This window comes from Heptranchias perlo, chromosome 37, assembly GCF_035084215.1.
Source record: "Heptranchias perlo isolate sHepPer1 chromosome 37, sHepPer1.hap1, whole genome shotgun sequence".
Lineage (NCBI taxonomy): Eukaryota > Metazoa > Chordata > Chondrichthyes > Hexanchiformes > Hexanchidae > Heptranchias > Heptranchias perlo.
In genome coordinates, this window is record NC_090361.1 from 6176416 (window position 1) to 6189902 (window position 13487).

The 13487-nt window shown below is 43.0% G+C and overlaps 1 protein-coding gene across 1 annotated transcript in view; it reads left to right on the plus strand.

Moving 5' to 3' along the window:
• Positions 1-855: 855 nt before the first annotated feature.
• rtbdn (retbindin) overlaps positions 856-13487 on the plus strand; it is a 44034-nt gene continuing 31402 nt past the window's right edge. Inside the window, exons 1-2 of the mRNA XM_067973030.1 lie at positions 856-1077; positions 9350-9501. Of these exons, the coding sequence (XP_067829131.1) occupies positions 9357-9501 (145 nt within the window). The 5' untranslated portion in view covers positions 856-1077; positions 9350-9356. The remainder of the gene's footprint in view (positions 1078-9349; positions 9502-13487) is intronic.

Consider the following 13487-nt stretch of genomic DNA (forward strand, 5'->3'; position numbering starts at 1 on the left):
TGACCAAAAGTTTGGTCAAAGAGATAGGTTTTAAAGAGCGTCTTAAATGAGAGAGGTGGAGAGGCGCAGATGTTTAGGGAGGGAAGTCCAAAGCTCAGGGCCTAGGCACGGCCGCCAATGGTGGAGCGATGAAAATCGGGGATGCGCAAGAGGCCAGAATTGGAGGAGCGCAGAGATCTCGGAGGATTGTAGGGCTGGAGGAGGTCTGGAGAGATAGGGAGGGGGCGAGGCAATGGAGGGATTTGAAAACAGGCCGTGACTCAGGCTGGGGTGCGACTCCACAAGAGCCTCCTGACCTCCTGTGCCTCACCCAAGTGGCTCGTCTTCATTTTGTGAGCCCGGATAGCGAGTGTCCATGAGCTAGCTACTTGGCCATGGAGGTCAGAGCTGAGCCTCAGCTTGTCTTTACTTGACAACCCCACAAGCATGCTGTCTAGCAGGGTGGTGATCAAGAGAGCGGCCCCCGCCCCCATTAACTTTCCCCCTTCGCTGTGTTGCTCCATGCCACTCCATAAAGAGACTAATTTATGTATATTTTTTCTACTTATCTCAGGCAAGATACAGATTTTTTTTAATAAAACAGACAGCCTGGAATGGGTTAGTGTTCGATTTGTATCAAAACTATTCCAATCAAAGGTGTTCAGGATTATTCACATATCAAATTGAATTGTGAGCTCATCCCGCCTGGTAACCTTTGATTTTTGTGAGCTCATTTGATTTCAGATACCTCATTCTGTCAACGTGCCAATTTTCGGAAAACTCTATTAGGGGGTGGCTTGATCAGACTGTCCCCCCCTCCGCCACCTTAAGAACTCTGCTCCTCCCTCAGCCCTGATGCACTGCTGTGGTTGTAGAGCCAGGCGTTGGAGGTGGGACAGGTGGCGAGAGATGCTGGCGAGAGAGCCTACTAGAGACTGGGCTTCCGCGAACTGACAGGCACAACGGTACCAGACTTCAACCTGACTTAGACACAACAGGAGAGCCCAGAGGCAGCCAGGGACCGAGAGCAAAGGGATCGCCAGTGTCCTAACCAAACCAGACAAGAGATCCAGCAGTGGGAGAGCGGCTGTATCACAGGTACCATGGGGGAATGTTAGAATCGAACAACATTTAAGGACAGTATTTATTGAGAGTGATCATTGAGAGTAATAATGCAGGATTTTTTTGGGAGGGTTAAATTAGATAATTTGTGGGGTTAAATCTCATCCCATCACCGATATGAAAATAATGTTTTACTTTTTTTGCAGGCTATACACGGTTGTAATACTTAAACATTTATTTGAATGAAATCTTTGGCTTGCAATTTTTTTTTTGGATCTAAGCGATTTGTGCAGAGACTAATCGAATATTAAAATGGTTACTGGGATTGCAGTCAATTCCCCTGGACCCCCCAATGAAGAAAGTTTATGTACAAACAAACGCTTTTGGCTGCTCCACATTTTTTTGCAATGACATGGAATGTAAAATGCGTCAAACTATCCAACCTTGGCCAAATTGCATCGTGTTGTAATCGGTGAGCGGTAATGGGACGCTTGCTTTCCATCCATCCCACCACTAACAACAACAAAAAATACCACTCACATTTATTTTATTTTTCTCTTATCGAAGTAAGAAGGGAGAGGAGTGGGGGGGATCCTGAATTACGTGAAGTTAACCGAGCAAATGGGGGGTAGTTCATTCGGAGGAGACTGAGGTTCGAGGAGCCCTCTCGGTTAATCCGGTTTGAGTTGGGCGAATATTAAAAGAGAAAGGATTAGATTTGGGTGAATGAGATTACAATATTCTCGGGGCTGGGAGACACCGGTTGAACCGAATCTTAGTTTCGGTGGGTAAAAGATAAAAGTGCAGCTGCCAATCGGTTACAATGGGCAAAAAAAATTTAAAACTGGATCAGAATCTCACCTGTGCAATGAGATAATTCTCTCCCAAATTAAAATGCATTTTGGCACTTATTATTTAGTGCATTTTAAAAATTTACCATGAGTCTTTATTGTTAAACTGTCTTGCAGCTGTATTGTTAAACTGCAAACTCCCTAAGAAATCTGCAAATAACGTTTGTTTCAATTATTTTAGCGAAAGTTTTCTAAAACTGTACCTGGGTTCATACCTCGTGAGAGAAACAGGACAAAAGTGTTTCTGGAAGGTTTTTGGCTGCTCCCCTTTAAGGTCTAAATTGAACACGCTTGAGTTAATATACCTGAAAACACAGAGTCCCCTCTCAGGCTGGGACCGAGGGGGTAGAGTGCTTTGGGGAGGGGGAAGTTACTTCTGGAAGAGGGATGAGAGAGAAAAGACAGCGGCGCCTCTCGTATTATTGAAATGATAAATAAGACGTTGGACTCCCGGACTGTTTATTTTGTACTCCTGAGACAAAATGATTAATGACCTTCAGTTCCATCACTGTAACTGGCTGGACTAGTGAAGCGTGTTTAAAGTTTAACCTCCACTAGTAAACTAGGTGCCGTGTGACCGCTGTAGTGTGATAAATGTCCTTGCTCATGATTTACCTTGTACTCTGACCATCAAGCCAACACTTTTAAGTGAAGACGGAAAATACTGCAACTGCCTAGCCGGTCCCTCGGTATCAGGAAGCAGGAGAAAATGTTAAGGTTTTGTTCTGTACCAGAGAGTCAACCCAAAAACCTTAACCCTTCTTCGTCTCTTTACAGATGCTGATTAACCTGTTGTGCATTTCCAGCATTTTTTTAATTTCAGATTTCCAGCCTGAACAGTCTATTTTTTTTTTCAATTTGTACCAAGAGAGTATTTCACCGCCCTTCCTAAACTGTACACTCTTTTACACAGAGTAATCTCACAATCAGTGCAGTGGCATGAAATTATTTGATCCACTGTTTATAAGAGGCATCAACCCGCTTATTTTAACAGCTCCATTAAAATAGCAGAGAGATGGATTTCACATCTTACCCCCACCCCTCACACACACTTTTCCAATTGTCTTAAATCAGAAATGGTTCTCGACTGCTCCAGAACAACGAGATTATAAAAAAAACTCCCTCCCCAAAACAACCACCCTTCTGTGTAATGTAACAGTAGGGGCAGGAGGTATGGTGAACAGTCTTATACTTGTGATGCCTAGGAAAGAATCCAGACATCCAGTTGATCCAATTGATAATTAAGTTATTGGGGATACTTTTAACCTAACTCGCTGGGCAGGAATCCCATGGGATCGGTTGGAATGCCAGTTCCACACCCCGTCCATTGACTTCAATGGAGAATAAAATCAGGCAGAATGTAAAACCAGCGTTGCAACCAATCCCATCAGTTTCCCGATGGGTGGGTTAGGTTAAAATTGCCCCTATTTTGTCAGTAAAGCAAGTGATTTGTTACAGTGCAGTCTGGCCAATTTCTACACGTCATAGAATCTTACAGTAGGAGGCCATTTGGCCCATCATGCTGGTGGCAGCTCTTTGAAAGAGCTATCCAATCAGTCCCAATCCCCTGCTGTTTCCCCATAGTCCTTCAAATTTTTCCTGTTCAAGAATTTATCCAGTTGCCTTTTGAAAGTTACTATTAAATCTGCTTCCACCGCCCTTTCAGGCAGTGCATTCCAGATCATAACAACTTGCTGCGTAAAAAACAAAATTCTCCTCATCTCGCCTCTAGTTCTTTTGCCAATTATCTGAAATCTGTGTCCTCTGGTTACCGACCCTCCATACAACAATTTGCCATCTTGATATCGCAATTTTGGACTAAAAAAAATATCCTGGAGGCAGCGATAATTTAACTTTCTGAGAAGATTGGAGTGATAATACATCACTTAACGTAACAAACCGCTTGCCCTATCCATCAGTCCCATCTTCAGGGCATACTTAATCATTTAGTCCTCAGACAATTTAATTTTGTTTTGGGGCGGGACATAAGTTGTGAAGTTTTGTTGCTTGTAGAGAAAGAAAGGGAGTAGCAGTGTTTTTATTTTAAACAAGTCACTTATGCTGTATTGTAAACTCGCAGAATATAAAACCGGCTCTGACCGAAATAAGGTTTGCAAAAGGGGGAAAAGAAGCAGAGCTGTTGAAAGTGTAACCAGGAGTCGTGTACACTGCGTACATGCGTCACTCTATATGGGGAGTGCCGCTCTGTGATTTGTCGTGTGTTATGGTATCTTTCGGGGCCTTTTGAATGCCAGTCACGCGGCGTAGCAACAGATGCTGCTGGGATGTGCTGGGCATCGGTCTGTTTCTGCGGAAGTGAGTACCCACATTGACGCTTACATGTAACAAGATGCCTGCTCGGGACCTGGTGTTTCACAGCTTTGTACAGGCTTGGCTGAATTAGTAACACTCTGGCCTTTGTGCCAGAAGGTTGTGGGTTCAAGTCCCATTCCAGAGACTTGAGCACAAAATCTAGGCTGACGCTCCGGTGAAGTACTGAGGGAGTGCTGCACTGTCGGAGGTGCCGTCTTTTGGATGAGACATTAAACCGAGGCCCTGTCTCCCCTCTCAGGTGGATGTTAAAGATCCCATGTCACTATTTCAAAGAAGACCAGTGGAGTTCTCCCCGGTGTCCTGGCCAATCTTTATCCCTCAACCAACATCACTAAGACAGATTATTTGGTCATTATCACATTGCTGTTTGTGGGACCTTGCTGTGCGTGAATTGGCTGCTACGTTCCCTACATTACAACAGTGACTACAATTCAAAAGTACTTCATTGGCCGTAAAGTGCTTTGGGACGTCCTGAGGTCGTGAAAGGCGCTATATAAATGCAAGTTCTTTTCTTTCTCTTTATATTATACAAAGTACTAAATTCACTGTAATTTATTGGTTCAAAATAACTTTCACATCATATCAGAAGATAGATAATCCTTCAGGTCCTACATCACAGACAGAAGCATTGCCCCATGACAGTAAGAAAAATTATTTTTAGAAAAATTCAGCCTTATAATCTAGGCACTTAACAGATGTGATTCGGTTAATGTAACTCAGGCTGTCAGCAGATTCAGGGAAGACTCTATCTCCCGAGGGCGAATGGTTTTATTTGGTTTCAACTCATGCACTGCAATGCTGAAATAATGTAATTTTGTAGCAATACTCAAACAACAATTTTATTACTGCGCTACTAACCCAGAAGTATTAAAATAAATACTAAAAAGTATTCATGCCTTACGTAGTGAATTACCTTTAGAGAGCAGCAATTGTTGTTATGTAGGCAGATACAGCAACACTGCACAAACAGCACTGGAAGGATTGACCAATTAGTCTGTTTTTCCGGTAGTACTGTTATGAGCGAGGAGTGTTGATGGGATCACAGGGAGAGTTCCTTACTTTTCTTGAAATAACGCCAAACCTCTGAACTATCTGGATATGGAGAAGGGATCTTGCTGTAATGTCCCATCTGAAGGATGCATTGTAACACTCCGTCAGTTACTGCCCTGGTACGGGCTTTAAACCACAACCTTCTAACTCAGAAGATGTTTCCACTCGTGAGGGAGTCTAAAACCAGGGGTCATAAATATAAGATAATCACCAATAAATCCAATAGGGAATTCAGGAGAAACTTTACTCAGAGAGTGGTGAGAATGTGGATCTCGCTACCACAGGGAGTAGTTGAGGCGAACAGCAGAGATGCATTTAAGTGGAAGCTAGATAAACCACATGAGGGAGAAAGGAATAGAAGGATATGCTGATAGGGTGAGATGAGGTAAGGTGAGAGAAGGCTTGTGTGGAACATAAAAACACTGGCATAGACCAGTTGGGCAGAATGGGCTGTTTCTGTGCTGTATGTTCTATGTAAAAAAAGATAGAGGCCACCAACTTAACAGAGTGGGCACATCCTCCGTCTTCCCCATCATAATTTTAATTGGATTCTAATTCAGGTATTTGGGGGTGATGCCAGGAACCAGTTCTTCACACAAAGGCTAGAGGAAATCTGGAACTTTCTTCCCCCACAAAAAGCTGTTGAGGCTGGGGGGTCAATTGAAAATTTCCAGACTGAAATTGATAGATTTTTGTTAGGCATGGGTATTGAGGGTTATGGAACCAAGGCGGGTAGATAGAGTTAAGATACAGATCGACCATGATCTAATTGAATGGCGGAACAGTCTCGAGGGGCTGAATGGCCTCCTCCTGTTCCTATGTTCCTAATTCTACTTTTTCCTGCCTAAGGAATATTTTATCTTTCCTAATCTTTTTCTCCCTTTCTTTTTAATTTCTGGGAATTCAACTATCCATTTAGGAGGTAGAAGCAAGTTTTGAAACACTGAGGTTCAGATAACCTGAAGCCCAGGCTTGGAAATCTGGCCTGGTCATAATTATAGATGGAACCATTTTTTCACTTGTTAAAATTAGGGATCAGGCTGTCAGACAAGTGCGGCTAGAGTTGGTATCTGGAGCCCAATAGCACCTGGATGAATGAGCTGCTCTATGTTGCATTAATATAGCGCCTTTAACGTAGTAAAATATCCCAAGGCGCTTCACAGGAGCTTTATCAATCAAAATTTGACACCGAGCCACAGAAGGAGATATTAAGGCAGGTGATGAAAAGCTTGGTCAAAGAGGTAGGTTTTAAGGCGCTTCTTGAAGGAGAAGAGCGAGGTAGAAAGGCGGAGAGGTTTAGGGAGGGAATTCCAGAGCTTAGGGCCTAGGCAGACGAAGGCACGGCCGCCAATGGTGGAGCGATGAAAATTGAGGATGCGCAAGAGGCCAGAATTGGAAGAGCGCAGAGATCTTGGAGGGTTGTAGGGCTGGAGGAGGTTACAGAGATAGGGAGGGACGAGGCCATGGAGGGATTTTGAAAACATGGATGAGAATTTTAAAATTGAGGCATTGCCAGACCAGAGTAGGTCACTGAGCGCAGGGGTGATGTGTCAAAGGGATTTGGTGCGAGTTTGGATACGGGCAGCAGAGTTTTGGATGAGCTCAAGTTTACAGAGGGTGCAAGATGGGAGGCCGGTCAGGAGAGCATTGGAATAGTCGAGTCTGAAGGTAACAAAGGCATGGATGAGAGTTTCAGCAGTAGATGAGCTGAGGCGGTGTGGAGACAGGTGATGTTACAGAGAGTTAAGGCCATAATCCAATCCTTGGGACCCGATGATGAATCTTTGCTCTTGCAATTCGTGACATCAGTCGAACCTCTCAATTGGGTTACTGCCTTATAATTTGCAAGGAAGCATCCATTATCTTCCATACAACAGATTACATTACAACACAAAACTCCGATAGAGCAGGGTGAGCTTGCAGTAGTCATGCAATGTCTGGCATTCCAAACGATTTAAAATTTCCAATTGTTCTTAAATTTCCAATTGTGCTTAAACCCAAATCATTTATGAATTAATCATATTAAAAAGAATTCATCTTGGGCCCATCAATATAGAAATGGTCTCACACTAAATGTGTTGTGATGAATTTTGTAATTATCAGGGTGAGATTTAGTACTGGGGAATGGAGCACATTGCATGTCACACATCCAGTGTCAGCATCAATCACTCCAAGGTCAGATATAACATGGTTAGATACAGAATGAAGCTCCCTCTTTCTGTCCCAATTTCAGAAGTGCGCCCTCTCCTGCACCAGTGTGACATTTTTCCATTTCCCACCAATTTGGATGACTGAATAGGCAAATAGTGAACGTTTTTTGTGCTGTGGTCTTGGAATTGGACCGAAACTGCCTAAACTCATATCTGAATTTGGACTCAGGTCTCCAAAATGAAAGGCCAGTGTCTAACCATTAAGTGCATTTTAAAGAGTAAAAGAGAGTTGACATGCCTGACAGCTACAGAGGTTCACTCTGAGGTTTGGGGTTGTTCTCCTTAGAGCAGAGCAGGTTAAGGGTAGATTTGATAGAAGTGTTCAAAATCATGAAGGGTTTTGATAAGAATAAATAAGGAGAAACTGTTTCCAGTGGCAAAAGGGTCGGTAACCAGAGGATGCAGATTTAAGGTAATTGGCAAAAGAAACAGAGGTGACATGAGGAAAAACATTTTTATGCATTGAGTTGTTATGATCTGGAATGCACTGCCTGAAAGGGCGGTGGAAGCTGATTCAGTAGTAACTTTGCAAAGGGAATCAGATAAACACTTGAAGGGGAAAAATTTGCAGGGCTATGGAGAAAGAGCAAGGGAGTGGGACTAATCGGATAGCTCTTTCAAGGAGCTGGCATAGGCACGATGGGCCGAATGGTCTCATTCTGTGCTGTATCATTCTATGATTTTATGACTCGCCGCTCTCTCAGAGAGGATTTAATGACAATTAGTATTGCAAACACCTTTTGTGATTGGTTAATGAAACCTTTTCTATGCCATAAGCACCATGTATTCTTTGTTTAACGGAACAGCATGTCACTTTAGGGACGACTTCCTTTGCTCCAGGTTACGTTGAGGCTGTTTGCCTAGCTGCTGATGCATAGCTGTCCAACAGCATAGTGAGCAGGCTGCCTACAGTCTTGCAGGATCAGCTCATTGACTATTTATTCATTGCTGCTTGTGCAACTTTGGCCTTAGGCACAAAATTTGCTGACCAGATCAAAAAAAGGGAAACGTGTGCTTAAAGTGTCTGCCTTGACTCAGTGGGTAGCACTCTTGTCTCTAAGTCAGAAGGTCATGGGTTCAAGACCCACTCCAGAGATTTGAGCACATAATCTAGGTTAACACTTCAGTGCAGTACTGTCAGAGGTGTTCTTTCAGATGAAATGTTAAACTGAGGTCCTATCTGCCCTCTCAGGTGGATGTAAAAGATCCCATGGCACTATTCGATAGAAGAATTCTCCCCTGATGTCCTGGGCCAATATTTATCCCTCAACCAACATCACTAGAACAGATTATCTGGTCATTTATCACATTGCTGTTTGTGGAATCTTGCTGTGTGTAAATTGGCTGCCGCGTTTCCTACATTACAACAGTGACTACACTTCAAAAGTACTTCATTGGCTGTAAAGTGCTTTGGAACATCCTGAGGTTGTGAAAGGTGCTATATAAATGCAAGTCTTCTTTCTTTTTATCAAATGGCCTTTTCCTGGAGCTGAAAGCTGTTATGTTGTTTAAGTTAGGTTGATTTCAAAAATAGTGTTGCAGTTGCTTACAGCAGTGAACCAAACAACTAATCCATCACATGATGATGTGCAGGGAACAAACTTCCTCCTGTTCTATAATCTGTTGGATTGGCAACACTTGATAATTTCTGGTCCGGTGGGGAGTGTCAGAACACACAATGGGCCCTTTTGCTTTGTAGCCCCAATTTCAGGAGAGTGGCATTATACCTACTGGTCTCCCGGCCCACACTCCCCCATTTACATTCCCACCTGGTGTCCTTCCCTATCGGATGCTTTGTACGAGTGAATGATGTTCAAAGAGTCTGTTTTCAATTATTTCTAACTTTCCTTCCATTTCTTTCAGGTTCAACATGAGTGCCAAAATGCTGTTGGCTGCTGTCGTTTTGTTGTGTGGGACTGTTAGACACCTGGAAGCAACCTGCCAGGCAATTGGGAGCCAGAAAACTGCCCCAAGCCCTGAACCAGAACTTCAAGACTGTCCATTATATTCGAAGAGTAAGTGTTTGCATACTACATAGAATTACATAGAATGTACAGCACAAAAACAGGCCATTCAGCCCAACAGGTCAATGCCGGTGATTATGCTCCATATGAGCCTCCTCCCATCCCACTTCATTTAATCCTATCGTCATTCCCTTCTATTCCTTTCTCCCTCATGTGTTTATCTAGCTTTCCTTTGAATGTATCTATGCTATTCGCCTCAACTACTTCTTGTGGTAGCGAGTTCCACATTCTAACCACTCTCTGGGTAAAGAAGTTTCTCCTGAATTCCGTATTGGATTTATTAGTGACTATCTTATATTTATGGGCCCTAATTTTGGACTTCCCCACAAGTGGTAACATTTTATCTATGTCTAGCCTATCAAATCCTTTCATAATCTTAAAGACCTACTGCAGAGACACGGGGTGGGATTAAGATATAATATATACTGCATTCCTGCAGATGAATATTGAAATACCACAGACACTCTGTCTTCGGCCTTTTAAATCTGCCAGAAGTATCATGTTATGGTTTTTGAGAAGGGGCATGAGTTGACCGAATAACATGTTGCTTTAAGACCAGTATTGTATTTGTTTAAGCATCCAAGGTGCAAGAAAGGTGAGGTTGGTGCATTTTTCAGCAGAAGATGTAATGGGATATTTTCCAAACACGAGTTACCCTCTGCTAATCATTGCGTTGCAATTGTCTTGTTATCTATGCACCATGAACTAGAGGTGAAAGGAGCTGTGGGTCATGAACGCGGCCTAACTAAAGCTAACTACATATTTGGAGGTGCGATGTCAAAAAATGGTCTGCTCCAGGTAATGAGTGTCGACATCAAGCACTCTCCAGTCAGGTATAGTATAGGATGTACATAAAGTAAAGCTCCCTCCATTTGTAGAAAAGTCCCAACCCCGTGCATCAATTTGAACCCACGACCTTTAGCACCGTTCGCAGAAGAGCAGGGGAGTTCTCCTAACCAACATTTATACCTCAACCAAAAATAGATTAACTGATCATTCATCTCATTGCTGTCTTGTGGGACCTTGCTGCAAGCAAATTGGCTGCCACAAATGCCTACATAACGACAATACTTCAAAAGTACTTCATTGGCTTTGAAGTGCTTTGGGACGTCCTGAGGGTGTGTGACAAGCGCTATATAAATACAAGTTCTTTCTTTATTACAGATGTAAGTAATCATCTGTTGAATGCTTCATATGTCTCCAAGTGGAGAATGCTGCTTTCATAATTGTATGTCCTCGTTTTACATAGATCCAATAAATGGGGCAGAACAAGATAATGGATTTGCACAATCCCCTAAAGACTATTAAACAAAGCCATGGCTGCAATAAGGGCTTAATGGACCTCCCAATACCATTGTAAGAGAAACCTGAAGACCCATCTAAAACTTAAATGTGAGGATCAAAAGTTTCTCAAAGTAGAGGAGAGCCCTCTACTCTAAATATCAAATGCAGTAATATTCTGTTTCAGGAAGAATTAAACTTGGCCATATTGGGGAAAAACTCTGATCACAGTAGACTCCACATACTGCTTGATTTGCAAGATTTTGGAACACCTTTGTTTGGAACTCCTGAGCAGTTCAAAGTTTCCCGCTCTTGTGCAGTTTTTGTTTATGATTCCCAGAAGCTCCGATTTAGCTGTAGTCAGGTCCCCATTTAATTGGTAGAGGGAAGTTGCTTAACGATGTGCGGAAGGGGGAATCAGAAAAGGAAATCAGCTTGGGTTTTGTCCTTCTGAACATATGACCGCGTCTGAAGGACACAGTCAGTGATGAGCAATAGCTGTGCGTGAGAAGCGTGTTTGAAAACGGTCACCCTCATGGCGCCTTCTCAAACAGCAGAGGAGTACACAGTGCTTGTTATTAACACCAGGAAACCATCTGCCTTCACTGGCGCATTATCAATGTTGATTACTTCTCCTAAGACATTAATCTTAATACTATGAGCAACGAGGACGTGGAGAGTTAAACCCTTCTGTCTAGAACTGGCTTTATGTCCAAGGATTCAGCAACAATTGGATTATTTCTTTCGAATGATAACGTTTGCATATGCTCTCATTTTGTTTACTGAAGAGAACCTTATTGTTATAGCAAACCCTTCAGTGAATCAAAGAGGTGAGGATTGTTCAGAAGAGATGTTAAACCGAGGCCCCGTCTGCCCTCTCAGGTGGACGTAAAAGATCCCATGGCACATTTCAAAGAAGAGCAGGGGAGTTCTCCCCGGTGTCCTGGCCCAATATTTATCCCTCAGTCAACATCACTAAAACAGATTATCCGGTCATTATCACATTGCTGTTTGTGGGATGTTGCTGTGCGCAAATTGGCTGCCGCGTTTCCTACATTACAACTGTGACCACACTTCAAAAGTATTTCATTGGCTGTAAAGCGCTTTGGGATGACCTGAGGTTGTGAAAGGCGCTATATAAATGCAGGTTATTTCTTTTTTTTAAACCGTAAACATCTGTTGACTGTTGCCAACTATGATTTGATAGAATTGTACATGCAGCTTCTCCATGGCCCTTTCACATTGTGTCCTCCCAGAGCTTAAATTTCCAATGCTCCAATGGCACTCACAAAACATGTGATAGATAGAGTTCAGAAAGGCCTCTACACTGCTCGCCTGGCCAAATACGCCAGGTTCACGACAGCCCGTTCCCACCATTGTGCCATTTGCCCTCTCGAAAGCAATGCACATACTTCTAAATGTTGGCAAATGGATGCATCAGAAATCCAGCAAAAGTGTGAGTTGGCTAAGTTAAAGGGTACTCACCAGGACAAGTAGAACTTACCTCATCAGAATAACGTGAGCGGAATGAACTCAAGCTATATATTGTCCCCTTCCAACATCGTTCGGGGGAGGTGGATCAGGAAGGGAAGCGGCTTGGGTATTGTCCTGTTTAATTGAAAATGCCCAGTTAGTGAGTACTTTTGTGCCATCAATTTCCATCCATTGGAATTTGTCCAACTTCAATTCTGAGTCCCAAAACCATTAGACAGAGGAGACTTAATCCTGTCTGTCCAGTTGTGATTTGTACGCCAATTACTAACACCTCATGGATGATGGCGAAACAATTTGCCTATTTTCCACACTTCACTTATCAAGGCCAGAACTATACACTGTAAGCTCAATCTAGCAAAGTGCTGAGTGCACCAGTGTTTGCTCTAGATTACATGGCGTTTCTCCTCCGCAGTCAGGTACAGCAGTGGCTGCTTCACATAATGCTGACTGATGCCCATTCAGATCCCAAGCTGCATCAAAGGTCAGCACATGTGCCCTTGAAATCAATCAATTGCCATCAGCAAACTTTCAAAGGTTGAGTAATTCTTCAGCTGTTAATAGCTTTTTGGACATTCAAATTCCTACTAGTTTAAAGCAAAATTCCAGCATTGGTCGATAAATAATGAGAATGCAGTCAGGTAGAGTCCTGTAGGATGCTCCTATTGCCTGGTAAATTGAGTAATGTTGGGAATTTCAAAATTGCAAGGTCTAATTTTCTGCATATGTACAATGGGCACTCCAGGAATCAAAGTAACAGATACAAGAGTTTCCCAGTTTTTAAAAAAAAATTGTTTTCCATATTTTTCTATCACCCGTCATGCTGAAGATTCTCCCATTGGCACTGACCACCCTCCAGTATCTCACACTGAAACCCAGTTAGTATCGGTAGACTGTTCGACTCACAGCTGAGCCTAAATCCTGTACTGATTGAACATGCACACAAATACAACACAGACTTTCCAGCAAGAATCAGTGGGTAATGATCAAGAGTGGGAAGCCTGGTTCTTTTTTCTCTTTCTGCGGCAAATTGTATTGCTCTGTCCCCGCCCCAGCTGAGATCGGTTAACTCGGCACAGAGAAGGGACCGAATACTGGATGCTTACCGGGTCTGTATGGCTCAGTTTCACGCCACCCCACCAACAGAATTGTCATTGATACATTCCTCTGGTGTGAGAAATGTGTTAAAGAAGATTACATGGATC